The following is a 27,623-nucleotide window of genomic DNA, read 5'->3' as shown; positions in this document are numbered from 1 at the left end:
CTTATCAGTTTTGGGTGCTACAGTTGAAGTAAGAATTATTCAATATTAAATTAAATATTATTATTAGCCCCCCTGTTTATTTTTTCCCCAATTTCTGTTTAACGGAAAGAAGATTTTCAACACTTTTCTAAACATAATAGTTTTAATAACTCATTTTTAATTGCTGATTTTTTTTATTTTTCATTTTTTTTTTAACTTTTGCCATGATTACAGTAAATAATATTTGACTAGATATTTTTCAAGACACTTCTATACAGCTTAAAGTGATATTTAAAGACTTAACTAAGTTAATTAGGTTTACTAGGCAGGTTAGCGTAGTTAGGCAATTCATTAATAATGTTCTGTAGACTATCAAAAAAATATATAGCTTAAAAGGGCTGATAATTTTGACCTTAAAATTGTTTTAAAAAAATTAAAAATTGCTTTTATTCTTGCCAAAATAAAACAAATAAGACTTTCTCCAGAAGAAAAAATATTATCAGACATACTGTGAAAATTTTTTGCTCTTTGTTAAACATAATTTGAGAAATATTTAAAAAAGAAAAAAAATCAATGGGATGCTAATAATTCTGACTTTAACTGTAAATCACTTTGAAGTGAAAGAACGAGGCCAGTCCATTCATACGTCATCTCCTTTTTGAAGCTCCATCAGCAGGTGCCTGTGTGATTCACTGAACGTCTGGAGGCTCGTTCTGGCCCCTCTGTACCCTGTACATAACACGCATAGACTTGAGCCCCACAGTTACATAACTATCTTTGACTGTGGCTCTAAAACAGTGCTGGCTCTGCCTAAAGACATTGGCTTGATGTTATTTGTAGTGGTGACAGTAAAAACACTGTACTTGCTGCTGGAAGTGTAAGTCATAAGACATGATGGGATAGATGGTACAGGGATTTTGCTTAAAACAGTGAGTGGGTTTAGAAGGTGCAAGTCATTGCATTTCTGCAGTTCTCGTATCAAAAATATGTTTGTAGTACCTTTTAGAAGTTCTTCTACTCCCCAAAATCAAAATTATTAGACATTATTATTATTATCATTAGCTATGAAATTATAGTTATTTTTGAAAAATATTCCCTGAGTGAGTTTTATTACCAGAGCATATTTTTACAGTTTTTCCTTTGTTTTTTTTCTTCTGGATAAAGTATTATGTCTTATCACCTCTCTTTGGCTGGGATAAAAGCAATTTGTTTAAAATAATTTGTTTAAAATAATTTTAAGGTCATTATTTTTAGCCCCCTTAAGAATTATTATTATTTTTTGTTTGTTTCTAGACTGGCTACAGAACAAAGTACTGTTGTCCAATGACTTGCACAATTAACCAAAAGTCTTCTACAATTAGTAGACATTTAAAAGTTCAAGACACCATGGAGTACTTTTAAAAAAAAAATTATTGTCAATTTAATTTTATTTGTTTGTGTTGAACATCTATCATGGCAATGTTAACACATGTCCGCTTAAATTGTGGTGAAAACTGGATCAATTTAAGCTTTTGTCTTTTGGGTTTAAAATTATTTTTGGGGTGGGATCAAAATCGGTGACGTAGCAACGATATGTCTGTCCAGAGATGACGTGTCGATTTCTCATTATTATTCATAGCTGAATTTTCTTATCCTATGAGAAGATCCTGCTTTTTAATTATTCATGACTGCACAGGCTTTCTGACGGCAAGGCAGACCTGCCAAGCTGTGAGACCCTATGACTGGGTGAAACCACGTCCACGCACGGCGCTCAGTATTGAGCCATTTATGAAGGGTCGTATGGGTTTGTTTCCATGATCCATGGCGTTTGTTGCATGGCTTTCTTCGCGATGCTGTCAGAGCCGATACAGCAAAGCTGTTGGTTTGCAGGAGGCATTTTTGTCTGAGAGCTGCACGAGAATTGGAGAATGGTGGATTTAGTCTTTCATCAGTTGAGTTTATTACCATTCAGGCACATTGTATATCCATGCTGCTGTGTTTGCCCATGTATAAAATTCTCCAGATTACCGGCAGGGTTAATGGTTGAAATAGACAGGGCAAGAGACCTGCTGCACTGCTCTACTGTGTCTGCATTCAGACCCTGGGATTGAGGAGGAGAGAAGTCCTCCTCATTTATAGTGTTCATATAAACATGATTGTCTTTATGATGATATAACAAATATTGGATTTGTTAATATGAAATTATTAATAATAAATGTAGCAGGGCATTAAATTACTTTCTGTTTATTTCTTTGCATTTTACCTTTTTAAACTATAAAACCATGGGTCACCTAATGGTTTGTGTCTCATTTTGTGAGCCAACTGACAACAGTTGTTTGCTCCACTCTTTTTCCCCTGCTCTACTGCCTATGCCCTCTCCTTCCTCTGCTCGCAGAGCTCCATGCCCATCATGTAGCATTTTTTTTTTAATTCTGAGGTGGACTTGAGCTGAAAGAGGACATGACCCTTTTACTTTGTTTAGTAATTTTGCAGAGTGTAGCAAGTTAAATGAAAAATGTCTTTTATCGAAGTTGTAAATGCATTTTAAACAGAAAGTGAGTGCCTTTTATAATCAATAAAGCACGTTGATGGACTGTGCTGTTCAAGCTCTGCACTCTCATAAAAAGGTTAAGGTGTTGAAGTTGTGCAATGAATGCCTTATGTACACCATGTTTACACATTGTTAGTTAAAATGAAAAACGTTACAGTCATGATGTTACACTGAATGAGTTTGGCGCAGACTGCCTCTGATTTCGTGCTGTTCATTTCATTCAAGACTGGATAGAAGATTCTCAACACTGTTAAATACATTTTAAATAAACATTGTTGATGTTTTTTGGCTAAAAGAATGTACAGTAAATGTACCCAAGTGAGCCCAAATGATAGTTTTCATTAAAAGTCTCATTATTAGATGTTATAGACCTAAAAACCTGAAAATATATATCAATTCAAATGACAAACAACACTCAAAAATGCAAATAGTCACAGTAGCATTTAAAAGCAACATTTATAAACCGACATCAAAAATCAGGAAACAAATTATATTATTATCATATATTATACCCTTATATCATATATTACCCTTATATTATTATCATATATTACAGGTGCAGACCCATCTTGAGAACCCCACAGACTACCACATCCGACAGTCCCAGCGGCAGCAGGTCAAGGAGTACCTGTCCACCACATATGCCACCAAACAAGCTGTACATGCTGTCACAAGCTTGGTTCAGCCCTCTCCACCCCCAATGGTCCAGGCTCAAACCGGAAGCGCCCCACCGAACATGCACTCTCCATGCATGCGCACCGAGCAGCTCATGAACTCAGCTGGAAACAGTGCGCCCAACAGTCCCATGGCCATGCTCAACATCGGCTCCAGCCACGAGAACGAGGTACTTCAGTTTTCTTAAGAAGTGTGTCTAGACATGTTTGAAATAAACACTTTTCCTGTAACATATTTTCGCAATCATTGTGATTCATTTTGATGTCACAACATGCTTAATTTACCGTTAGCATGTATACTTTTTTATATTTAGTAGCATAGTTCCTCTCTGAATTCACAGAAACCCAATGTTTCAGCAAATGACAAAGTCTTGCTCATCTCCCATATTCCATATGATTTTATTTGTGGTGGGTGTTATTTGCCCAGGCGCACACAAAGGTCAGGGTGTTAACTAACTTAACTTCATTGTCATTGGAGTTTAAGTGGCCAATTATGGCTGTGAAGGTATAATTACAGATTAAAGAGTGACAGGGAACAAAGCAGACTTTGGTCCTTTATCCTCCCTACGCTCTCAATACCACCAAATCCAATGAGATTCTTAGTGAATATGTGCATGTGGCACAGTGACAACCTTTGTGAGAGGGATTATGTCTGTCCAGCTGTTGAGAGGAATGCATCTTTCATCTGTAATAACTGTCGATATTTCCTTAGCATAGATATATTTGGAGAATGTATAGGAAAACTCTTCAGTAATCAATGAAAAGTATGCATACTAAGTGTCTAAATTCTCCTTATGTGTTTGTTTTTGATAAGATGGATGACGTAATTGATAACATCATCAGCCTACAGTCCAGTTATGATGACATCCAGGCATACAATGACCCTGTGGTCCAGATGCCAAACACGGTAAGTAGCCGTTCGCTCAACTCAGGCCTTTTCGTCTTTTGACTTTGCTGTCTCTAAGTGATACGGAGTCCCAGAAGGTAAGTGAAAAATTGAGCGAAAAAAATTCTTGTTTATGATGCACAGGCTGTGCCTTATTGCTGCTGAATAGCTCTATTTTTGAAGCCCCCGCAACCTCTTGCTTTGACAATGGAGGACTTATTCTGGATCTATTTGTTGTGCTGCTTTTTTATCAGGCATATAGGGATGAAAAGCATCTTTGTCTGATTACCAAAAGTCACGTCTAATTATAGCGAAGCACCGTCTCAGGAAAAATGATGCAACTGTTTTCTCTCTCATGCGACCTCGAAATGACTTAGTTTTGAGTTTAGACTCCTCCAGAACTCTGCCTGTCGAATTATCTGTTCAACCAATATTAGATCCTTGCCAGCTTTCTTCAGGGGGGAAATGTTTTAAGCATGTTTAATTGACTTAAAACTGTGGCCTGATTCACTCAAGGGAAGACATTGCGTGGGGAATCAGGAAAGTAGGAGCACCGTGCTTTATATTTAAGCAACTGCCCGACATTAACAATTAAGCCGCTCTCAGTTAGAGTTCAACTTGTTTACAAGGCATTTCGTGAAGGTGGGGAAGCAGGAGAGGAGGGGGGGAGGTTTTGGAGAAAGAGAGGGCCGGGGAGGGGAGGCTGAAAGTCCAGATAGGGGAAAGTTCAGTGTTTAGTGCTTAGGAGAAAGTAGAAGAGAGAAGTTCCCGGTGTGGTTCAGGTTAGTCTCTCTGGAGAGGTGGAGGGAGAACGACAAGTGTGTGCAGCTATGAGAGATTCAGACGCCAGTATGAAAGACACTAATAAAACCTATGCCATCGTGGAGGTTATTGATGGAGAGAAGATTCAGCTGGTAAGGCCGTCTTTTTCCTATCACTGAGGGGTGATATTGGGTAGGAAGCAGGGGGTGGGGTTGTTTAGTCTTGCTGCAATGTTTCTGTGCTTCTCATTCTTGGAAACTGGAGGCACTAGAAAGAAACAGGGGAATGCTATGGGCACTTTAAGGACACCTCGTCACACATTTAGCCAAACCCTTGTAGCATGTTGTGCTTATATATCTGTAAATGACTTGTTGTTTATGGCTGTTATTGAGGTGGGCCTGCAACTAAATACAGCTGCTTCAACTACTTAAAGGATTGTTCACGCAAGAACAAAAATACTGTCAACATTTTCTCACCCCTGTGGGATTTCAAACTTGCGCACATAATAGAAGTCAGTGGGGTTCAATGTTGTTTTGGACTCCATTGATTTTTGCTGTACACTCTAAAAATGGTGGCTTCCATCGAAGCCAATTTGAACTAAACATTGATAACCCACTTTTTGTAGACAAAATATTTAAAATGTGTTGTTCAGGAGAAAAAAGTAATGATGATACGGATTTGAAACCACAGGGAGTACATGGTGAAGTTTTTTTTTTGTCTATTGTCAAGTTTACACAAAAACAAATATGTATACAGTTACAGCTCCATAATCTGTTTTATTTGTATTTATTTTTTTAGCTGTAAGTGAATATGTCTGATTGATTTTCTTATTGATTTTTTTAAACATCTGCTTTCTAATGTAATTGTTGATCTTTGGTTCGTTGATAGCTCATGCAGTTAGTGCGTAAAGATAAGGAAATACTACAGTTTAATGAGTCCTGTAGTTTGCCGTTTTCCCCTACCAAATCTTTTCTTGATAAATGACATTTTATTCTGATCCACATAACAATTAAATCCTTAATCCTGATCCAGGAACAGCAGCAACCACTCTCAATTTTGCTGCATATACTGTAAGTCAGAGATGCCCAAACTAGGGCCTGCTGTTCCTAAAGTTGGCCCATGATAACCTTTGATTTGGCCCACCATTCCTTCTGAGAAGAGAGGTAAAATTATCAGGAGGCTTTTTTGAGACTGTAATTTCTAATTTAATGTAATCGTTTTTGTTTGTTTGTTTGTTTGTTTGTTTGCTTGTTTGTTTGTTTGTTTTATTGCTAAGCTATAAAAAACTAACTGAAATGAAATGTTTTAATAAAATATTGTAAATAAATGTACGCACTGTCACCCGACGGATAGAGGACAATGCATTGATTCTGTTTGTCTAGTGTATTTGTATAATTTATATCCACTATGTTATAAATTGTTTATGTTTTTTATTGTAATAAGTTATCGTAAAAATGGATACAGCATTAGTTAATACGATTTAAAGTAGTGTTTTCAATTTATTTTAAACATTCTAAAAGATATTAGCAAATAACCAATGGCAAATTTAACTTTCGGCCCATGGCTCTCAAAGATATTTGGTTTTTGGGCCTTCATACGAAAAAGTTTGGGCACCCCTGATATAAGGGCATTATTATGCATGCAAACTATATATAGTTTTTCAATGGTGCATTGGGGGGATTTAAAGTTTTAAAGATCGGATGAAACATGGGGGTGAAGAGGTGAGGTTTGGACTCCTAATGAGTCTGCAAAGGCCTCCTCTGACCCTGCTGACCATGTCCTTCCTTTGATCACTCTTTCTTTGATTAGTGATTAAAGCTTCTCAGAATGGAATTTACAAAACCAACAGAGCGTCAAAGACTTTGCATTGTGCATACTTGTATTTTCAATCATCACCATTGTTTGTCAGAAAGCAGCGTTCGCACCTTCTCTTACACCCTTTCGTCGCAGTTTATCTTTGCATTTATAAAGCTTAATGAGCCATTTCTGTTTTCTCAGTATGACACTGCAATCCGCTTCACTGAATTAGAGATTGCAGAAAAGGTGTAATGTGATTCCACGCACAAATGTAACGGCTTCGCACAACGGTTTTCCCTCTCTGACTTTTTTTTACTGTTGATTTGTGTTTGTTTGGCTTGGTGTTTCACAGTAGCTTCTGTGATAAGATATCTGAGCTGATTTATCTGACATGGCTCATTAGGAGCTCAGAGCTGGCTTGCTTACAATTATACTGAAACATCGAGATGGAATAAAAGATACAACTGGTATAAAACCATAAAGACCTAGATAAGAAAGAGCATAGTCAATCATTCCTCTCACCTAGAAGCAATAGCCGAGTGTGATATTTTTCGTGTTTTATCTTCATTATCTCTAGCGTTTATGGCTTTGCTCTGGAGATAAGCTGAGTGTTTATTGGGTTTCTAGTGATTGTGATGATTTACCAGAGTTACGCTGGATATGGCTTCATAAAAAATGCCATTTGAAAGACAAACTAGTTGTATATTTTCCAGCAAAGACAGCATTAGAATGCAGCTGGGCATTAAAGAGTTTTCAAATCCATGGTCAGAGAATTAATTATTAATAAAACACTGTCTAGTTGAATTTAGTTTAGTATTTACTTGATGCTAAAAAGATTTTTTTTTGTACATATTGCTGTTGTCGTCCTTCTTTCCAATACTCACATTTGTATTTTTGTGCACTGCAGCTCCCATTGTCCAGCAGTCATTTGGATGTGTACACGGGGCCCGGTATGTCTGGATCTGCAATAGCCATGACCAGCAACTCCTGCCCTGCGAATCTAGCCATCAAGAGAGAGCTGTCAGGTAGTGTGATCTTTAATTTCTTATAGAGCAAACAGTGCAACTCCAGCTATGACAGCCACTGTCATATTTAAGGCATAACATCTTTTAGCATTATTGTTTAGGTATATTTGTATGTTTTAGGTATTTGTTGGTATTTTACAGCAATAGTAAAGCCAACAATTAAGGTATATGAGACAAAAACAAATAAGAAACATTGTTTTGTTAAATTAAAATATATTTTTTTTGTCAAGCAACTTAAGTTTTAATAATTCTTTTGCATTTTTTAATTTGGTCAAATGTAGTGATTAAAATTATATCAATAAATATTTAAAATTTGAGATTTTTTTTTCCAAGAAATGTACATATAGAATCTATAATTGGATCAGTGTTATTTTACTGAGTTACTGCTGTAGTTTTATTAATTGTTTAAATTTTTAGTTTAAAACTTAATTGTTTTTTGTTAGTTTTTTAAATATGTATATATCTTTTTAACTATTTTATTTATTTTTATTTTAGTTTAGTTAGTATTTAACTATAATTTATTAAAATTTATTGGCTAGCTATTATATTATATTAAATTGTTATATCATATTGTATTGCATTGCATTATATTATATTATATTATATTATATTATATTATATTATATTATATTATATTATATTATATTATATTATATTATATTATATTATATTATATTGTTTTATTTTATATATTTCAAATATTAAAAATAATTTTATTTTTGAGGTTTAGTATTAGATAACAATAATAAACCTATAGGACTAATTAGAACATTCATCATACTTCCTATGAAATAAATTGAACGTGAAAATATTTTGTGATCAGAATGACACAAAGTATGGGAAGCAAACAAGACATCAGCATCACAAGAGACACATGATACATTTAGATCATATTTCCAATTCCCCTTGTTGTTGTTTTTCTGAGTTGCATGTTTAGCTGTCTTGCTTCAAGTTTTTTTTTTTTTTTTTTTTTTTTTACTTATATTATAATGCTTTGACATACTAACCTAAAAATAAAAAACAGAAAACTGAGCACAGCCTCAACTACACTTCTCTCACAGAAACAATGAGGGAAAGTTTATTGCTTAACCCTGCTGGATAAAATTTAAGCAGTGCTACTGATCGCCACTATTGCGAAGTCTCCTAAATCCAGTTCAGACTGCATTTTGTGTGAATAGCAAAACAAGTTGATAATCATAACAGTGATTAAAAGTCTTTTGTTTTTGGCAAGATGTAGAAGCTCGTGCAATGGCCAAAGAAAGACAGAAGAAAGACAACCACAACCTGAGTGAGTATACGTTTTTTTTTTCTCCCTTCATTTCTTTTGGTTTACAACCCCTTAAGGTTTAAAGTACACTAGATCCACTAGTGCCCTGCCATTGACACTCACCGTCACCATCACCTTCAGGCACATTCAGCTGACAGCGCACTATACTTTGGTCTATCGTTAACTCGGACAGATCCTGCTGCTCTGGCATTAAAATGTAATTGCCTGTGACATTTCACAAGTATTGGAGTTGGACAATAATTCTGCAGAGCTTCGCTAAGCTTGGCCTGCTTCCAACTACTTTGATATAGGAGGATAGATAGAGCTATATCCTGTGCATTATAAAAATGGGGAGATTGCCTTATTTCCTATCATTAACGCAGGAATGAGTCAAGATACAAACAAAGGAAGATGACTACATGATGGTCAAGGTCAGGCAAAAAGAGACTTCATTTAAATGCTTAAATGCTAAAAGCTAAATGCTTTAGCACATACAGTAGAATTCAGAATTATTAGCCCCCCTGTTTATTTTTTCTTCAATTTCAGTTTAACGGAGAGAAGATTTTTTTTCAACACATTTATAAAAATAATAGTTTTAATAACTCATTTCTAATGGATTTTATATTTGCTATGATCAGTAAATAATATTGTACCTGATATTTTTCAAGACACTTCTATACAGCTTAAAGTGACATTTAAAGATTTAACCAGGTTGATTAGGTTAACTAGGCAAGTTATTGTATTACAGTGGTTTGTTCTGTAGACTATCGGAAAAAATATATAGCTTAAAGGGGCTTATAATTTTGACCTTAAAATTTGTTTTAAAAAAATTAAAACTGCTTTTATTCTAACTAAAATAAAATGAATAAGACTTTCTCCAGAAAAAAAAGATCACATACTGTGAAAATTTCCCTAGGGATGTTTAACAGAGCAAGGATTGTTTTCCTAATGCTTTTCTCTTTTCTTCTTTCTTTTATTTTGGCTGGAAAAAGATTACACACATTGCTGTTGTCCAATGACTTGCCTAATTAAGCTAGTTAAGACTTTAAATGGCTTTTTAAGCTGAAATATTTAGCAAAATATTATGGACATATTATGGAGTGTCATCATGGCAAGTTAGTGACATATTATGTACTGTCATCATGCAAAGACAAAATGAATTAGTTGTAAATAGGGCCAGACGGAATCTGCGGACATTTTTTGATGTTTCTGCACAGACTTTTGTACAAAATCTGTGGATTTATTTGGAATTATTTTGTGAGTGTCATAGCTAAAAACTTAATATTTAAAATAAAAAGTAATACATTTTAACTTGTATTGTGCAATGCAAAAACAGTTAGATCCACTTTATTTGGTAAACAAAGCAAGTATCTCAAATAATATGGCTACTAAATGACAGAAAATATTACTTTAAAAACTATATTGTAAATAAATCATATAAATATTTTCATATTAGTCAATAATATTAGTAAAATTCATTTAAAAACTGAATAATTATAAATTTACACTCAAAAAAATAAATCTGCGGAATTCTGTGCCCGCTGATTCCGTGTGGGCCTATAAGAAAATTGTTATAGTTATTGTATTGTTCAAACGTGCTGAAAAAAAACTTTTTCCATCAATTAACACTTTAGAAATATGTGGAAAAAGAATTAATAATCATAATAATAATAATTCCTTACATTTATATAGCGCTTTTCTGGGCACTAAAAGCGCTTTACACAATAGGGGGATCTCCTCATCCACCACCAGTGTGTAGCATCCACCTGGATGACGCGACGGCAGCCATTTGCGCCAGACCGCACACCACACACCAGCTGAATGGTGGAGAGGAGACAGCAATTAAAATGTTAAAGGAGGGCTAGCCATTTTGTTTTTAATTGTTTTCAAGCATCAATACAAAAAAAGTATGTGTATCATATTCATACATTTTTCTTAATATAAAATATTTGATGAAATACAAAAATATACATAATTAATTTTGTATGAATAGTTTTGGAGACCAAATAAATAACCATCACAACATTTTACCATGATTATAGTATAATGTAAAACATTCATAAACACTGGATTCAGTGCAACCTTAAAATACTAATACTTATACTTTTTTATATTTATACTTATATTTTTTAAATTTATACTTTTATTTACATATTTTTTATATTTATACAATTCAAAACTCTGCGGCTATACTCACTCATACCAAACGTTCTGCTCATATAACCCCAATCTTGTATGACTTCCATTGGCTCCCAGATGCATACAGCATTAAATTCAAAAATCTCCTCCTTGCATTTAGATCCCTAAATAGCCTAGCTCCCTCCTATCTCTGTAACATGCTTGTCCCCTACACCCCAACTCATTCTTTACGTTCCGTTGACTCTGGCCTTCTCGCTGTCCCTCGGTACCGCCTCTTTTCAATAGGGGGCAGATCATTTAGTGTATTTGCACCCAAACTCTGGAACTCTCCAACACACTCACTCCGCTCTGCTAATAATATCTCTGAATTCAAATCCTTACTTAAGACTCACTTATTTTCTGAATGCTACACTTCTGATTTGCCAAACTGACCACTTTATCTGATCCACCTGCGCTCTGCTCATTTGTCTCATAGGTCTTGTTTGTGTAATTCCAGTTTGTTATATTTGACTTCCTGTATGTTTGTTTATCTTCTTTACACATTCTTTGTAAAGTGTCCTTGAGCTCTGGAAAGGCGCTACATAAATAAAAATTGTTTTTATTATTATTATTATTACTTTGCCACTATTCTTAATTCAAATCAATATGTTTTATAGATTTTTTCAATTACGTTTTTAATAATTTAAAACAGAGGTGCCCAAAGTAGGGCCCAAGCACCAAAGTTGTCCCATGGTAACCTTTGGATTGGCCCACCATTCAATCTAAAAAGAGAGGGAGAATGATGGGAAGTTGGTCGAGGCAAATGCCTTTGACAGAGTTCATCATTTCGAATTAAAAATAATCTTTAGTGTTTTTGTGTAATTAAGGAGCTTCAAAAAAAAAAAAAGCCAACTAAAATTAAATGTTTCATTTAAATGATGTAAATAAATCAGACATTTAAAATGTAAATACTGTCAGATAGAGGACAATGCACAAGACATCAGTGAGCAAATTAAGGCAAAGGCAGGAGCAGCTCGACTTCTGTATTCAGAGTTGAACTCCATTGTGTTATAAATGGGATTATTTGTTTTTACTATATACGTTCTTTGTAAAACTGTAAAATTGAAACTGCATCATTAATTTATATATTTTAAAGCAACATTTCTAGTTATTTTTAAATATTAGCAAATAAAGTAGGGAGTTATTCATGGCAAATTTAATGTAATACGGCTTGGTATATTTAACGTTCGGCTCACAGCCCTCAATCAAGTTTGGTTTTGGGGTTTTTATAAGAAAAAGTTTGGGTACTCCTGATTTAAAATCAACTAAAGTATAAATCAAATCAAATGTTATTTTGTATTTTATAATAGGCACTATTTTGAATATGTATGTCGGTTCAGTTTTACATCAATTCTTACTCTGAATGAAAGCAAAACATTACTTCAAATCATTTTAACATTGTACACAAAAAGTACACTGTACACTGTCAAAAGTCCTGGATTCCACACAATTCCTCTATGTTGTCTCAACACCAATTGATTACGTTAACTTAATTGGTTTTACAAATTTAAGTGGATTTAACCTAAAGCAATTAGGTTATCCTAAAGAAAACTCAAGAATTGTGTTGATTTAGCTGAATGAATAAAATAGGTGCTCGTTGAAAACCTTTAACATGTTCTCTATGATATTTTGAGATAAGAAAGTACATATAAACGCATTATAAACACGCAGAGATGGTCCTCTTGGTTGCCTCATTTCCCATCATTAACACAAGAGTGAGCCAAGAAGTAAACACAAAACTTATGGCCACATGACTGTCAGGGTCAGATAATAAGAAGCTGATTGCTCGTTCTGTCCTAATACTGCTCATCTTCCAATTTAAAACCCTGACTTGTTTTCTTTCTAGTTGAAAGGAGGAGAAGGTTTAACATCAATGATCGAATTAAGGAGCTGGGCACCATGATCCCCAAAACCAACGACCTGTAAGTCTGAACTCTCAGATCTGTGCAGATGTGAACTTTCCCTGAGCTTTTATATGGGATATTTGAGTAAGCACTTGACCATCTGGAACCTCTTGTGTTCAGGGATGTACGCTGGAATAAAGGCACTATTCTGAGGGCCTCTGTGGATTATATTAAACGCATGCAGAAGGATGTCCAGAGAACCAGAGAGGTGGAGAACAACTTCAGGAGGATGGAGATGGCTAACAAACAGCTGTGGCTCCGCATTCAGGTGAACTTTCTTTCAACATATACAGTTGAAGTCAGAATTATTAGCCCTCCCTTTGATTTGTTTTTTTAAATATGTTTAATAGAGCGAGGAAACTTTCACAGTATGTCTGATTACATTTTTTCTTCTGGAGAAAGTCTTATTCATTTTTATTTTGGCTAGAATAAAAGCATTTTAAATTTTTTAAACACCATTTTAGGTCAAAACTATTAAAGTATACCTCTTTAAGCTATATATTTGGTTTCGATAGTCTACAGAACAAACCATCATTATACAATAACTTGCCTAATTACCCTAACCTGCCTAGTTAACCTAATAAACCTAGTTAAGCTTTAAATGTCACTTTAAGCTGTATAGAATTGTCTTGAAAATTATCTAGTAAAATATTATTTACTGTCATCATGGCAAAGATAAAATAAATCAGTTATTAGAAATGAGTTATTAAAACTATTATGTTTAGAAATGTGCTCAAAAAATCAGAAATTGGGGGGGGGAAAATAAACAGGGAAGCTAATAATTCAGGGGGCTAATAATTATGACTTCAGCTGTACATATTAAAACAAAAAACGTGTAGAATGCTATTTTTTCTTACATTATGATGTGTCTTGTTTAATTGTATTGGTTTTTGTTTTTTGTGAGCCATGATTCAATTAGTCCTAATCTACCATTCTTAAACTGGTTCACAAAACAAGTGTCAGTCAAACAGGCTCACAAGACACAGGCATAAAAACACTCTGGATGATTCATTAGGGAATCAGTCTGAATTTTAGAAGTCCTTATCCACTAATCTTAAACTGGTCCACAAAACATCCTGAAAGTTTTGTTCAACTGCAAATTTTGTTCAACTAATCTAAAACAGGTTTACAAACTGTCTGAATGATTCATTACTGAATCAGTTTATCTTTTTTCCAAGTCTTTTTCCACTAATCCAGGTTTATTCAGTTCATAAAACTGAATCAGTGATTCATTAGTAAATCAGTCTGAATTTTTATAAGCCCTTATCTGCTAATCTTAAACTGGTTCACAAAACATTCTGATTGATTCATTGATGTATTTTAGTCGGTATCCAAAGTTGTTATCCACTGATCTTAACCGTTTTCACAAAGCCTAAAAGATTCATTACTGAATCAATCTCATTTGCAAGTCTTTTTTCAGTCACACTTTATTTTGATGGCACGTTTGTTGAATTTAAGTGACAATGCATCCACATTACACCTAATTCTTATTAGATTATGATTAGACTGTTAGGTTGGGGTTAGGGTAAGGGTTAAGTTAAGGGGTAAGTTGACATGCACGTGCAAAGTGTCCTATAGTGAGTTAAATGTCTGTTGAAGGAGCAGTATCAACAGTTATTAAGCAGACAGTCAACTAATACTCATGTATTTTTTTCAACTAATCTTAAACATGTTTAAAAAACTGTTTGAGACTTAAAAATCTGTATCACCTAATTTTAAACTGGTTGTGTCACACCTATTTCATCATGATTTACAAAAAACAACACACACTAAAATGTCTAACATGTAGCTGTAATTTATATACCCTAGTTTATGTCCAGTTTGATGTCATTTGATGACATATTAAAAGCCTCCAAATGCTATTTAATGTCAGTTTATATATTTATTCTTTGTCTGTTTAAACAATATAAAAATATATATAATAAAATGTAATATCACATATTATTCTACATATTTTAACAAGGACAGCTCAGAAATATATTTGTTGTACTAAATTACAAGCATCATTTAGCTCATACTTTGACTTTTTTTTTAAGTAAACACTTAACTTGCTTATAATATGCTTTTTATGTACATCAAACATTTTGTCAATTTATTTGATGTGGATAGCAAAAAATTCTCGGTACACTCATTCACTTACATAAAACTTGTCTTTTGAACTTAGTGTTCATCATCACTTTTTATGTCATAGCCAATAAAACAATAAAATAATTTTAAACAATACAAAGGGAAATTAGACAACACATTAAAAATATTACATTTTGGTGTTTATCATACAAGTAATTATTAGTGAATAAATCATGATTAAAATAACTTATACTTTTTGTTTTTAAATGCAAGCATAGGTAATCTAAAAAAAATAAATATAAACTTTAATAACTCTGCTCTCTATTTAACTGAAACTAAAATGCTTTTGCTTAAAAGCTGAAAATTACTATAAGTCATACTCCTGGGCTAAATAACTAAATACAAATATGATGTTTAAAAAATTTATTAAAATCTAAAAACACAAAACAAATCACTAAAAATAAATGAATAATTTTTATTTGAAAATATAAGTTTATAAAAAAAATGCCAAAATAGAGCTAGTATAGAACAATACCAACAAATTAAAAACAAAAATCCAGTATCACACACACACATCATAATTTCTACTAACTTACTGAATACCCCTCAAAACAAAACAACAAAATATATAAATTAAAGTAAAAACATTAAAATAATCATCCCTAATCAACCCTAATCATCCGTCTCATTCCACTTACCCATCAGGAGCTAGAAAGACAAGCCCAAATCCACGGCCTCCCCAGCAACTCCCCATCTGGCCTGACCAACACTGACCACCAAAACCCCTTCATCAAGCAAGAAAGCAGCCCTGAGGAGAACCACCTCCAGCACCAGTCCCATCTGCCTCCTCGCTACCCCCAGCAGCACCCTCAGCCTCACCCTCAGCTCCACCAGCACCAGCACCTCCACCCTCAGCCCCCGCTGCAGTACCCAGCCGTGGGCAGCTCTCAGCACTTTGACTTGGCCCAGTCTCTGGACTTGTGCGATGGAGGCATCCCAGGATACCAAGATGGCCTGGGGGATCTGGGGTTTCTGGGTGGAGGCATTGCGCAGATGGGAAAGAAGAGTGAGCTGAGCTTCTTGCTGATGGAAGAGGCTCTGTCTCCACTGGGTGGAGACCCACTGCTGTCCGCCATGTCGCCCGAAGCATCGGTAGACAGCAGCCGGCGTAGCAGCTTTAGCATTGAGGACTCGGATATACAGTGAACTGGATGTGCATTTAATACACACACACACACACACACATACACACTCATACTGCATTTAGTTTGGCATGTTGAGAAAAGCCATGATAATGATTTATTAGGAAGGTAGAGATGTTGGTAACACTGTGTTTATAATGCATTATAAGGGTATTCTGAATGTATTTAATGCATACTTAATGCTTTATAAACAATGCGTCGTATAATCTGATGAATAATCTTAACTTTTAGTTTAATTGTTACAATAATTGTAGCATTTTATATATTTTTTTAATATATTGAGATTGTTTGCTTAAGATATAAACAGTATCGTACTGTATTTTACAGTATTCTACTGCTTAAAGTGACACAAAGTTGTCTTTTAAACATAATTGTATATCATGCTCATAATATGGGCACAATTAATTGCTTGTTAGCTGTTCATAAGTACTTATTTGAAAGTTTTACACTTAATATGTATAAGTGGTCTGGTCTGCTTTAAATAAAGTAAGGAAAGTTGTTGTTTTAAACAGCCGTAAGATATCGTGAAGTGGTTTTAAGACTAAATCAAAATTGTGAATACTATTTTACTCATTAAAAATGCACAATGACAATATTTTGCCCTATTATAATGCGAACATTATAATGCATCAATAACACTTGTTGATCTGTTGTTATGATTATTTATCAGATGATACAACATATTATACGGTTGTTTGTAAGGAATTATGCATGTCATTATAATGAATTAAGAACACCCATGTAAAAATGTTCTTTACTCTGAAGTGCAAATTAAGAACGTGGTTTTTGTGAAGTTGTTCAACAAGACGTATTTTTAGCAGTATAACTGAAATTTTGCATAACTGAACAAAACAGAACTGATATGCTTGAATTCTGTCATCCAGAATTAGCTTTAATCTAGCTTTTGTACTACAGACATAAAATGATTGCCTTAAAAAAGTACAAACTTTTCCATGACCTGGGATCAAACAGTAGATCCCTTTATATTTTTGTCGGAAAAAAAATGTCTTGCAGTCTAAAAAAAAAGTTGAATATGCTTTTCATATGTACATATTTACTCCCTAAACTTAATAAATATACAGTTGAAGTCAGAATTAGTATCCCCCCTTTTTAAATATGTCCCAAATGATGTTTAACAGAGCAGGGAAATTTTCACAGTAAGTCTGATAATAAAATTTCTTCTGGAAAAAGTCTTATTTTATTTTATTTTGGGTAGAATAAAAGCAGTTTTAAATGTTTTCAAAACCATTTTAAGGTCAAAATTATTAGCCCCTTTAAGCTATATTTCTTTTCAATAGTCTACAGAACAAACTCTCGTTGTACAATAACTTACCTAATTACCCTAACCTGCCTAGTTAACCAAATTAAGCTAGTTAAGCCTTTAAATGTCTCTTTAAGCTGTATAGAAGTGTCTTGAAAAATATCTAGTCAAATATTATTTACTGTCATCATGGTAAAGATAAATCAGTTATTAGAAATGAGTTATTAAAACTAGTATGTTTAGAAATGTGTTAAAGAAAATTTTCTCTCCGTTAAACAGCATTTGGGGGAAAAAATAAACAGGGGGGGCTAATAAATCTGACTTTAACTGTATGTCTGCTATTTTCCAAATGTGAGACTGTCACACTCTCTCTAAATTTAAACAGAGGTTATTATTGTTTTTTTTTTTAAATGAATAAATAATTGTGTAATATATTCTATAACTGTAGTTAAAAGTCATGCAACGTTTAGTCATTTGTTTGGCTCTCAAAATAGACTGAATGATTCATTAGTGAATCAAACTAAATTAGTCCTTAACCATCTTAAATTGGTCTGAAAGATTCATGACTAAATCAGTCAAACAGACTCACAAAACATTAATAAGTGAATCAGTCTGCATTTTAAAAGATTTTATCTAGTAATTCACTGAATCAGTCTGATTTTTTCACATCTTTTTCCACTAATCAGAAACAGGTTCACTAAACTGTATGATTGATTCATTGGTGAATCAATAGGAATCAGTTTGATTTTTAAAGGTTCATATTCAATAATACCAAACAGGTTCACAAAACTATTGATTCGCTATGAAATCCACAAATAACAAACACCCATGTCTGAATGATTCACAAATCTGAATCTTTTCCCAATTAATTGCAAAGAACCTTTAAGAGTTAAGGAAAGTTACTGGTCAAATAGTATAGAAACTCTGTATTGTTATCCATGCCATGAAATACAAGGAAAAAACGAACATGTTTTATGCTGTTTTCGAGGATCAGGTGACTTTCCACTAACAGAGACACACTTGGAAAGATAGTTGGCATTTTAGCTTCACACCTTTACACATACCTTTTTTTTTTTTTTTTTTTGAATAGCTGCTGTTTTCATTGTTGAGGATGAAACAATGATGCCAAGCTTGTGTTTTTATAATAGACCAGGTGCTATTGTGACAGTATGTTCAGTGGACACAAGTTAACCAGTTAGTCCCAGTAAGCAGCCTAGAAGTTCACCCGAAAATGAAAATGTATTCACCTTTTACTTGTTTCAAACCTTTATGGGTGAGTTTCTTATTTTGAACAGAGATGAAGATACTTTGAAGAAAGCTGGAAACCTGTAACCATTGACTTTTGTAGTATTTGTTTTTATTACTATAGAAGTCAATGGTTACAGGTTTCCAACATTCTGCAAAATATCTTCTTTTGTGTTCAAAAGAAAAAAATAAATGCATAAAGATTAAGAAACGCTTGAGAGTATATAGTGAGTGAATTTTCAATTTTAGGAGATCTATCTCTTTAAAACTAAGTTGTTTTTTTAAAGAATCGAACTGTTATGTTGGCATACTATAAAAGATAAAGCCGACAGCTGTGAGCGCCGTTTGCCAAACTCAAGCTCATACAGCTCAAGGTGCCTTTCAGGGAACCTGGATCAACAACAAGTATGATCCAACTTTTGAGCTGTACAGTAAAGGAAGTAAAATATGTAGAAAATGTACATGTATTATTATAGGTTTATTGTTATTATTTTCTTCCCAAAGCACTGGAAAAATATATATTTTAATTTTATTGACTTTATAAAGTTTATATTTCAAATGTGTTATGCCACTCAGCCACTTAAGTGTACTTGATCTGTCCTCTTTTTATTTTATTTTATTTTGTTCTACAGAATATTACTGCCGAGCCATTGAAATGTACTATAAAACTATTTCTGCCATACAAATGGCAAGTGCAGAGCCATATTATATACATTATATATATTTCTTTTTCTTTTGTACAAATCATTAAAAAATATTAGGCTTTTAAAAGATTAAATGAAACCTGTAAAGTTGTTTTTATATTGATTCTATTCATTTTTAAGAAAGAAAAAACTTGCGAAAAAAGTGATGCTCTTTAATAGTGATTCATTGTTTTCATGGAATATTAATTAAACCTTTTTTTTGGAATGTGAATTTTACATAATGTACAGTTAAAGGTGGCTTATAAACTGCCTGTTGTTGAAAATGAGCTTTAATAGAGTACGATACACCTCCAGTGTCTTATTGCCTAACCACCTCTCCCTGTTTTACTGCTTTATTGTTTTAAAGGTACGGTTTAAATGTATGCTGAAACGGCATCATTCAATTCTCATGAATTAGCACAGAGAATACAGGCACCATTGGGGATAGTGTATTTTATGCATTATTATTATTATTATTATCTAAATGCACAGCCAAGTTAAAACCAGCCAAATAGTTGTTAACTCTATGCAAATCTTTGACTTGGTCAGCTAGAAAATAGGTGTAGTAAAAAAAAAAAATAAGCAAGGGCATTTTTGGATAGTATAGAAAAGCAGGAATGAGGCTTTTCATTTTGCTTGTGTGTTTTTTTTTCTGTTCTTTTCTTTCTTTCTTTTTTTTTTTTTTAAGCCATGCACCAGGAATGAGAAGGTTTGCCGGTATAAATATGGGGATAAATCACTTGAAGTAAAGAGTATGCTTTGGTAAAACATCTTGATGATTTGAAATAATACATTTAAAAAGTATAATAATAGTAAAACTTGCTTCTGGCTTTTGAATATACACAGCGTGCTGAAAGAGGACAATACAAGCCAAATGTGTCTCAAGTTTTTTTTTTACCAAAACCCTCTGAAGGCCTTGAGAATGTTTCAGTACTGTGGATCTGTGTCATGTTTTGCTGTAAAGTAAATGACACCTCGCAATAAATGTATTTAAGATGATGGCATTTTGACTGTTTTGTGTGGTGATATTTTATTATATTTGTATTGTATTGTATTGTATTGTATTTTGGGGGGTGGTGAGTATATGAGTGTTTCTCTATAGTGCCATAAGAGGGTGCCCTACACCAGCGGAATGAATTAAAATAACTTAGAGAGATGTCATGAAATTAATCTGTGTATAACTGTAACTATATATATATATATATATATATATATATATATATATATATATATATATATATATATATATATATATAATTATTAGCCCCCTTAAATTATTAGTCCCCCAGTTTATTTTCTTTCCCTCTAATTTCTGTTTAATTCTGTTTTTTACCCTTCTATACAGCTAAAAGTGACATTTAAAGGCTTCACTAGGTTAATTAGGTTAACTAGGCAGGTTAGGGTAATTGGGCAAGTTATTGTATAATGATGGTTTGTTCTGTAGAATATCGAAAACAAAAATAGCTTAAAGGGGTTAATAATTTTGACCTTAAAATGGTTTTTAAAAAATTACAAAATTTTTATCAGACATACTGTGAAAATGTCCTTGCTCTGTTACACATCATCTGGGAAATATATATATATACAGTTTCAAATTCAGTGTGCTTCTGATAAAAAAAAAACTATGCTGTAAAACCCAACAGTCAACTTTATCGAATGAAATGAGTGTATAACTGAAAATTGACTAAAAGTTATTTCTACTCATTTGAAAAGAGTTTTGAACTCAGTGTTGAAGGTGAATTAATTATAAACCTCATTATTTCAAGTTAAATAGAGTAAGTTCACAGTACTCATAGATTAATTTTTAACTCAAATGGTTTGTAGCAATTGGTTTCCTCAAACGGTCTGAGTTGCCTTAACTTATTGGGGTTTACAGTACTCAGTTGGTTTGAGTTTTCTTCATTTATCGGGTTTTACTGTGCTCAAATTGCTTTGTTTACACAAATGGATTAGGTTCACAGTACTCATTAGGATTAGTTTTTGAACTTAAAGGGTTTGTTGCAGTCGGTTTCCTCAAACGGCTTGAGTTACCTTAACTTTTTGGGTTTTACAATGTAGTATGATGAATAAATATGCATCATGATGAACAGTTTTACAGTATAGCCTACTATTGTCTTGTCCGACGATCTCATTTCATTGTACTAAATATTAATTTTAAACTTACAGTGAATTAAATGTAATTGCTTATTTATTTTTTAGTTACTTTTGTTTTGAAATGTTATATTCTCATTTAAATGTCAGTTTACTTTTGTTATTTATTTATTTATTTATTTATTTGTAATTTTTTCCTGAAAGACACTAGGTTTCATCCGTTTGTAAGCAAGACAAATGATAATGCTTAAAATTATGAATACTTACACACTTTACATTCAACTTATTTCCTGCTTTATCAAGGGTCGCCTCAGCAGAATGAATGAATGCTTGAATGTTTAATTAATTGAAAAATTAACAAATATGGTAAAATCATAGTAGCACGATGTTGCCACATGATCTAATTAAATTCATAATTCATACAGTAGATTGTAAAACTATATTTATAGCAACTTATGGTTAATGTTAATTATTGTTTATTAAACTAGGTTATTCATATTTCTGACTTATTGTTTTTTTTAATTATGCAATCTGTTTTAAGTCAGTTTAATATAATTTAGGTTAAAATGAATGACACATTATACAACAGTTGTGTCTGGTTCTTGAATCTGATTGGCTGATAGCCGTGAGATATTCTGCCAGTTACAGCACTCGTCCAGCCTCTTAACCCTTCACCCCTGTGTATTACTCCGCCCACATATGGCAACAAGCAGGGGACACTATACGGTTTGACAAATATTGCAGCTGTTGGGCAACATGTACTTTTGAGGCTTTTTTAGTCGAGAATTAAGTTGTTTAGACTGCAACTATGCAGTTTATTTATAAGGATAGTGCCTATTTTAAAATATTTTTAATTTCTGTGACAGCGCGTCGGTGGCCATTAGCCTTTTTCTGAGCAAAGACGGTTGACGATGTTCATCCACAAGATGGCGACAGAGACCGCATAGTGAGCCCTTAGCGAAAACCAGTGTAAATTCAAATCATTATTAAACAGGTAAATTATTTTTTAAGTTGATCTCTCTCTTGAATGTTGTAGTGCTGTATTTATACCATAGTAACATTGTGATGTCCCGACAATTGCACTTTAAATATTACACTTGAGAATCATTCTAATACTAGCTATAAAATGACGTTTTTGTGAATGAGCAGTGGTCTCTGCAGTTCTGATGTTAGCTGCAGACGTGAATGAATTGTGGAAGAAAGTAGTTTTTCTTACAAAAGAGTTTTTGTGACTCCTTGTTTGATTTTTTTTAAATACAAGATTATGCCGTCGACCTGTAAATGCAATGACACATTCGTAGCCGTGCGATGTTTAGTGACACTGGTTGGACACTAAGTTGCCTCCCACCACTGCATAGAAACAGTCACATCGCACTGCTAATCGTGTGATATTGCTCACATATATATATATATATATATATATATATATATATATATATATATATATATATATATATATATATATTAGTTAAGCTAATAAAAAATTAAAATGAACAAATAGCTTAAATATTAGAGTAGAAAAAAAAAGATTTTCTCTTGTTTTGTCCCTTACAACATTCATCATCATTACTAACCCATTTCCTTGCATTACCTGATTTTTGTATTACATCAATAATATAAACAGCGGATTGTGTGGTTTGTCACAAAATGTTAGATTTAAGGTAAGACTACAGATGGACAGGGTAAAAAAAATCACCATATTTCCAAGCCTTTATTATTTAAGAAATAAGAACAGGGTATTTCTAATTTGCATATATTTCTAGCACAACTATCTGAAGTTAAAATGTGTGATTTTTTTTACAGAATTCAGAAAAGAATGAAAAGAGCCAGAAATAAAATATGTTATAAAACAACTTAAAAAAAAACATGTCATTTAAATCTGCATACACAAATTGACAAAATGTGACAAAAGAAAGCATTAAATTGGTATTTTGGAAACACTTAAAAGGCCAAAAATCTCAAAATTGACATGAAGCATTTAAAAAGATTATATGTGGACATGGACTCATTATTTAATTCAAGCATCAATCTTGAGTAATCTGCCATAACCACTTAATTTTCCCATACACTCATGATTCAAGAGATTATCTTCAGTGGGAAGTATGACTAAAGCAGTCAAAAATAAAAATTAAATCCCCATGTGTCCTCAAGGGGGCAGCAGAGATCCGTCAAACTCCCTCAGCGCAACCTCATTTATTTCCTGTAACAATTACAGAAACGGCACTGCAATGCAATTAACCTATTTTTAAATACCATTTTATTAGGGCAGTTTATCCCAGATAAAGAGAGGCTTAAAATAGGACGAGGTGAGGAATAATTAGCTTGCAGTCATCTTGCCACCTCACGCATACGAAGCCGTGTTGCTTCATTAAAATGAGTGAACTGTAAACAGAGCGGAGAATTAATCTGCTCTTATTGCATGCCGTCAATTAAAATGACCTCTTGATATACCATCTAAAGAAAACAAACAGGAATTCAGCACATATCAAAGATAAACACGACTCTGTTCTTATGTAGGGAAAGATCTAGGCTAATCACATCCAATTATCATATGTTAGGCCTTGATCTAGACCTGGGTTAGCATGCTAACTGAATACAAACATGCCGGGTATTCAAGATGTAAATATAGAATATTTTATTTATTTCTGTGCTTTCATAAGTATGAAATGTATTTTTTCAAAAAATCTAAACTGTTCATTAAGCATTAAAAGGTGTAGATCTGTACATTATTGCAGATATTAAAAGTCTTAAATAACCTCAAATCTATATCAACAATAATAGTAATTATAGTCTTAATTAATTTACTTAAATTCTTGTTTATTTTTAATTTTTTTACCAAGTAACTAATATTAACACGTTTACTTTATACACTCTCAGAAACACTCTCAAAAAAGGTACACAGTGGTACAAATAATGTTTCTTGAGGTTTTGTAAAAGTTGTAATTTGCGGTATAGAAAAGACCTCTTATGATACTGTTCTGTGCCTTTTATAGAACAATTGAAACAAAGGTACACAATAGTTCTCATATAAAAGGTACAAAAGTGTTGGACAACTCTTTTATTACAATATCTACTGTATAAATATGACTTGGAAGGCAAAGTGTTTTAATAATTAATTTCCATATTAAAACAAGAATCATCGTTTAAAAAACATATTTAAAAACTCATCAACATTAATTATTAAGTATTATAACACAAATAATACAAAACAACTGAAACATAAAACTATAGGTATTGTGAACTAAACATTTAAGGCATTTTAAATAAATGTTTGGTCAGAATTTTTGACACCTAAAGTGTCTTGTCACTGTAGTGGTACCTTAATGGATCAGATTTGTACCTTTAATGAAGGTACTATATCTGCAGGTTTTAAAAAACAAAAGTATAGGTTTTCCCTGGTACAAATCATGTCCTTCTTTGGTACAACATTGTACCATTTTTTTCTAAGAGTGAATAGGCTTGCACCTCTCTGCAAATTCGAATAACAAAACAAATAAGCACGAGAGATGGAAAAATAAATATTTTAAAAAAGGAATCAATGGCCATAGATTCATAATCAGATCACACAGTACGTGTACAGCAAACCAAGATTGGACAGGATAAGATTTAACCCTCTACCGCACGCATTATGATAAATTAAAAAATAAATAAATAAAAATTGACTGATTTCTTTTCTTAAAATGGCTTAACTTGAAGTGCTGTAAAAAATTTGGAAAAATTCATTTTTTGAGGTACTTTATATGTTGCCATATGGCAACAACGTCCAACAGTGAATCTAATTTAGAAATTTCAAATTTAAAACTTTCCTCATGATTAATAACTTTGTTGTTTGAAATGATTTAAATGGTGTTGCAGTATTATAAGCTTTAACACAGAACATATAAATGACACCTTATACATACTTTCCAACAACACATATTCTAAAAGCTTTCATTTATTCCATTCTTTTTGCTGAATATTATTAAAACAAATCTAATATTGTATTATCATGTATACAACACATAGTAAATAAAAATATTTTCTCTATAACAAATAAATAACAAGTCTGGTAGATGCATAAAACTAATGTAGCAACTAGCTAACAATATGTATACTATATACCAGTGGTTCTCAACTGGTTTGGCCATGGGACCCACATTTTAACATGGTCATCAAGCCGCGACCCAAATTTTTAGGAACTATAATATAATTTTAGGAATTATAATTTAATTACACAGGTAGTGACAGATTAATCATAAGAAAATCACCTAGACTTACAAATAAGGAATACTGTATTGCTGTCATTTAACAAAATGTATCAAGTTATAGTAATATTACAGAGTAAAAACGTCAAATACTGTAAACAGTGGTTAGGGTAAGGAAAAGTTCAGTTACCATTAACAAAACTGAACTGTTAATAAAACATTGACACTGATCCTGTTGAACAGAACAAACCAGCAAATTAAAGTAAAATGATTAAAATGATCATAGCCATTTTTAGCATAATCACCAGTTATTTGCTCTTCTGGTATTGTGTGGACTTTCTTGGCCTTTGCTACAGGGTGTGCTACAGACTGCCTGTACTTGTTTTGAACATGAAGATGTTAGGCACTTTTGTGATGCCCTTAGCTGTTGGAGTCTTCTTTGAAAATAGTCCACAGTTTGTCCTTGCAACTGGGATGTTTGGTTTCTAAATGTCGTTTTAATTTAGAAGGTTTCATACTCTCATATGAGAGCACTTCAATACACATGACACACTGAGGTTTTAAGCCTTTTTTGTCATCAATATATGTAAATCCATGCTTTACATATTTGGGGTCGTACTTGCGCTTCGACATTGTTGTTGCTATAATTAAATAAAATTTCACATGTCAAACAGTACGGTTGTCGCACGTGCAATTTCAAAATAAAAGTCCAATATAAGCAAAATGAGTTAGAAATTACACTTTTGTTGTTGTTTTGATCACACACTCTGCGACCCACTGAAATTGCTCCCGTGACCCACTCTTAGGTCGCGACCCACCAGTTGAGAAACACTGCTATACTACAGCTGTCTTATCTGCCTCTGAGCTAACTTACCTGAACTGTCTCTATCAAATGTCCAGTCTGCATCATTCTCATGGTCACTAAAACCCATCATCCTCACTTTCATCTGCAGGAAGAACCAGTTCTGTCCTTTGCTTCTTTCACTTAGAACATGGTGGTGCTCGCTAATACACTGTTACCTTTATTCATATCTATTCAAAAGTAGTATTGCCATTAAAACTAATTTTATCCATACTGCAACTTCTTTTAACATACAACTAATCAACATTATATTACTAGCTTTCATGTTGTTATTGTTACAACTTAAAATTTTACAGCTGACCTTGCTAGCTAGCTAACCCATTGCAATATTGCATGTTCCTCTATTGCACAATGTTGCCATTTGGAAACACGTACATTTGATCAGTTTACAATAAACAAATTTTATTTAAAAAAATTTGACTTTTGAAAATGTCATCAAAACTTACTGGATGTGATGTTTCAGATTTTTTTCGTGGATCTGACATAATTTGATCCTTTATTTTGATTGACGTTTACATTTGCATTTAGCAACTACTAATAATAAACAAAAGTTTGTCAGAAATCGCGCTACAGAAAAACACTGCACGTTATGTGACTTAACCAAAGCACATTATTGGCTACACTAAGGTTTTCTCTTTCCAACATGAACAATAATGGTGGTTTTAAAGAAACAGTAGCAGGAAAATGAACATAAGTATCATGTTGTTGCCATATGCTGACACCGTACAGTAGAGGGTTAAGGTGGGGTTGTGGAGCTCAGTGGTTAGTACTGTCGCCTCACAGCAAAAAGGTTGCTGTTCCGAGTCTTTACTGGGTGGCTTTTGTGAGTGAAGTTTGCATTTTCACCCTAATTTAGTAGTGTGCAATTACAAACATACAAGTCTTGCAAGATAAATTTTCACTTTAGTTTAATCATTTGTAATTAAAAAAGGCACATTTCAAATTATTAATTGTCTTTGCTTTTTGAAAATTGTCTAAACTGAAAGACCCCTATGTGACCTTTAGTGTTAATAACTATTAAATGAC

General features: G+C 33.1%; 1 protein-coding gene and 1 long non-coding RNA gene across 19 annotated transcripts in view; both read left to right on the top strand.

Annotated features, from left to right (window-relative positions):
* tfeb (transcription factor EB) overlaps window positions 1-20,464 on the top strand; it is a 74,794-nt gene extending 54,330 nt beyond the window's left edge. For 4 of the 15 annotated variants that reach the window (XM_073916012.1, XM_005172885.6, XM_073916011.1 and 1 more), the window contains 7 exons: window positions 3,066-3,353; window positions 3,998-4,090; window positions 7,536-7,653; window positions 8,891-8,941; window positions 12,945-13,020; window positions 13,123-13,270; window positions 15,775-20,464. In XM_073916012.1, coding sequence (XP_073772113.1) covers window positions 3,066-3,353; window positions 3,998-4,090; window positions 7,536-7,653; window positions 8,891-8,941; window positions 12,945-13,020; window positions 13,123-13,270; window positions 15,775-16,275 — 1,275 coding nt within the window. In that variant the 3' untranslated portion in view covers window positions 16,276-20,464. 15 annotated transcript variants of the gene reach the window in all.
* Window positions 20,465-22,224: 1,760 nt separating this feature from the next.
* The window catches only part of LOC137496650 (uncharacterized), a 125,995-nt gene continuing 120,596 nt past the window's right edge, over window positions 22,225-27,623 (top strand). For 2 of the 4 annotated variants that reach the window (XR_012387147.1, XR_012387146.1), the window contains exon 1: window positions 22,418-22,545. This is a non-coding gene — a long non-coding RNA (uncharacterized lncRNA). Of the gene's footprint in view, window positions 22,310-22,417; window positions 22,546-27,623 lie in introns of those variants that run through there. The other 2 variants (XR_012387148.1, XR_011017149.2) reach the window with 2 other exon arrangements.

Source organism: Danio rerio, chromosome 11 (assembly GCF_049306965.1).
Source record: "Danio rerio strain Tuebingen ecotype United States chromosome 11, GRCz12tu, whole genome shotgun sequence".
Classification (NCBI taxonomy): Eukaryota; Metazoa; Chordata; class Actinopteri; order Cypriniformes; family Danionidae; genus Danio; species Danio rerio.
This window is presented reverse-complemented; position numbering and strand designations above follow the sequence as displayed.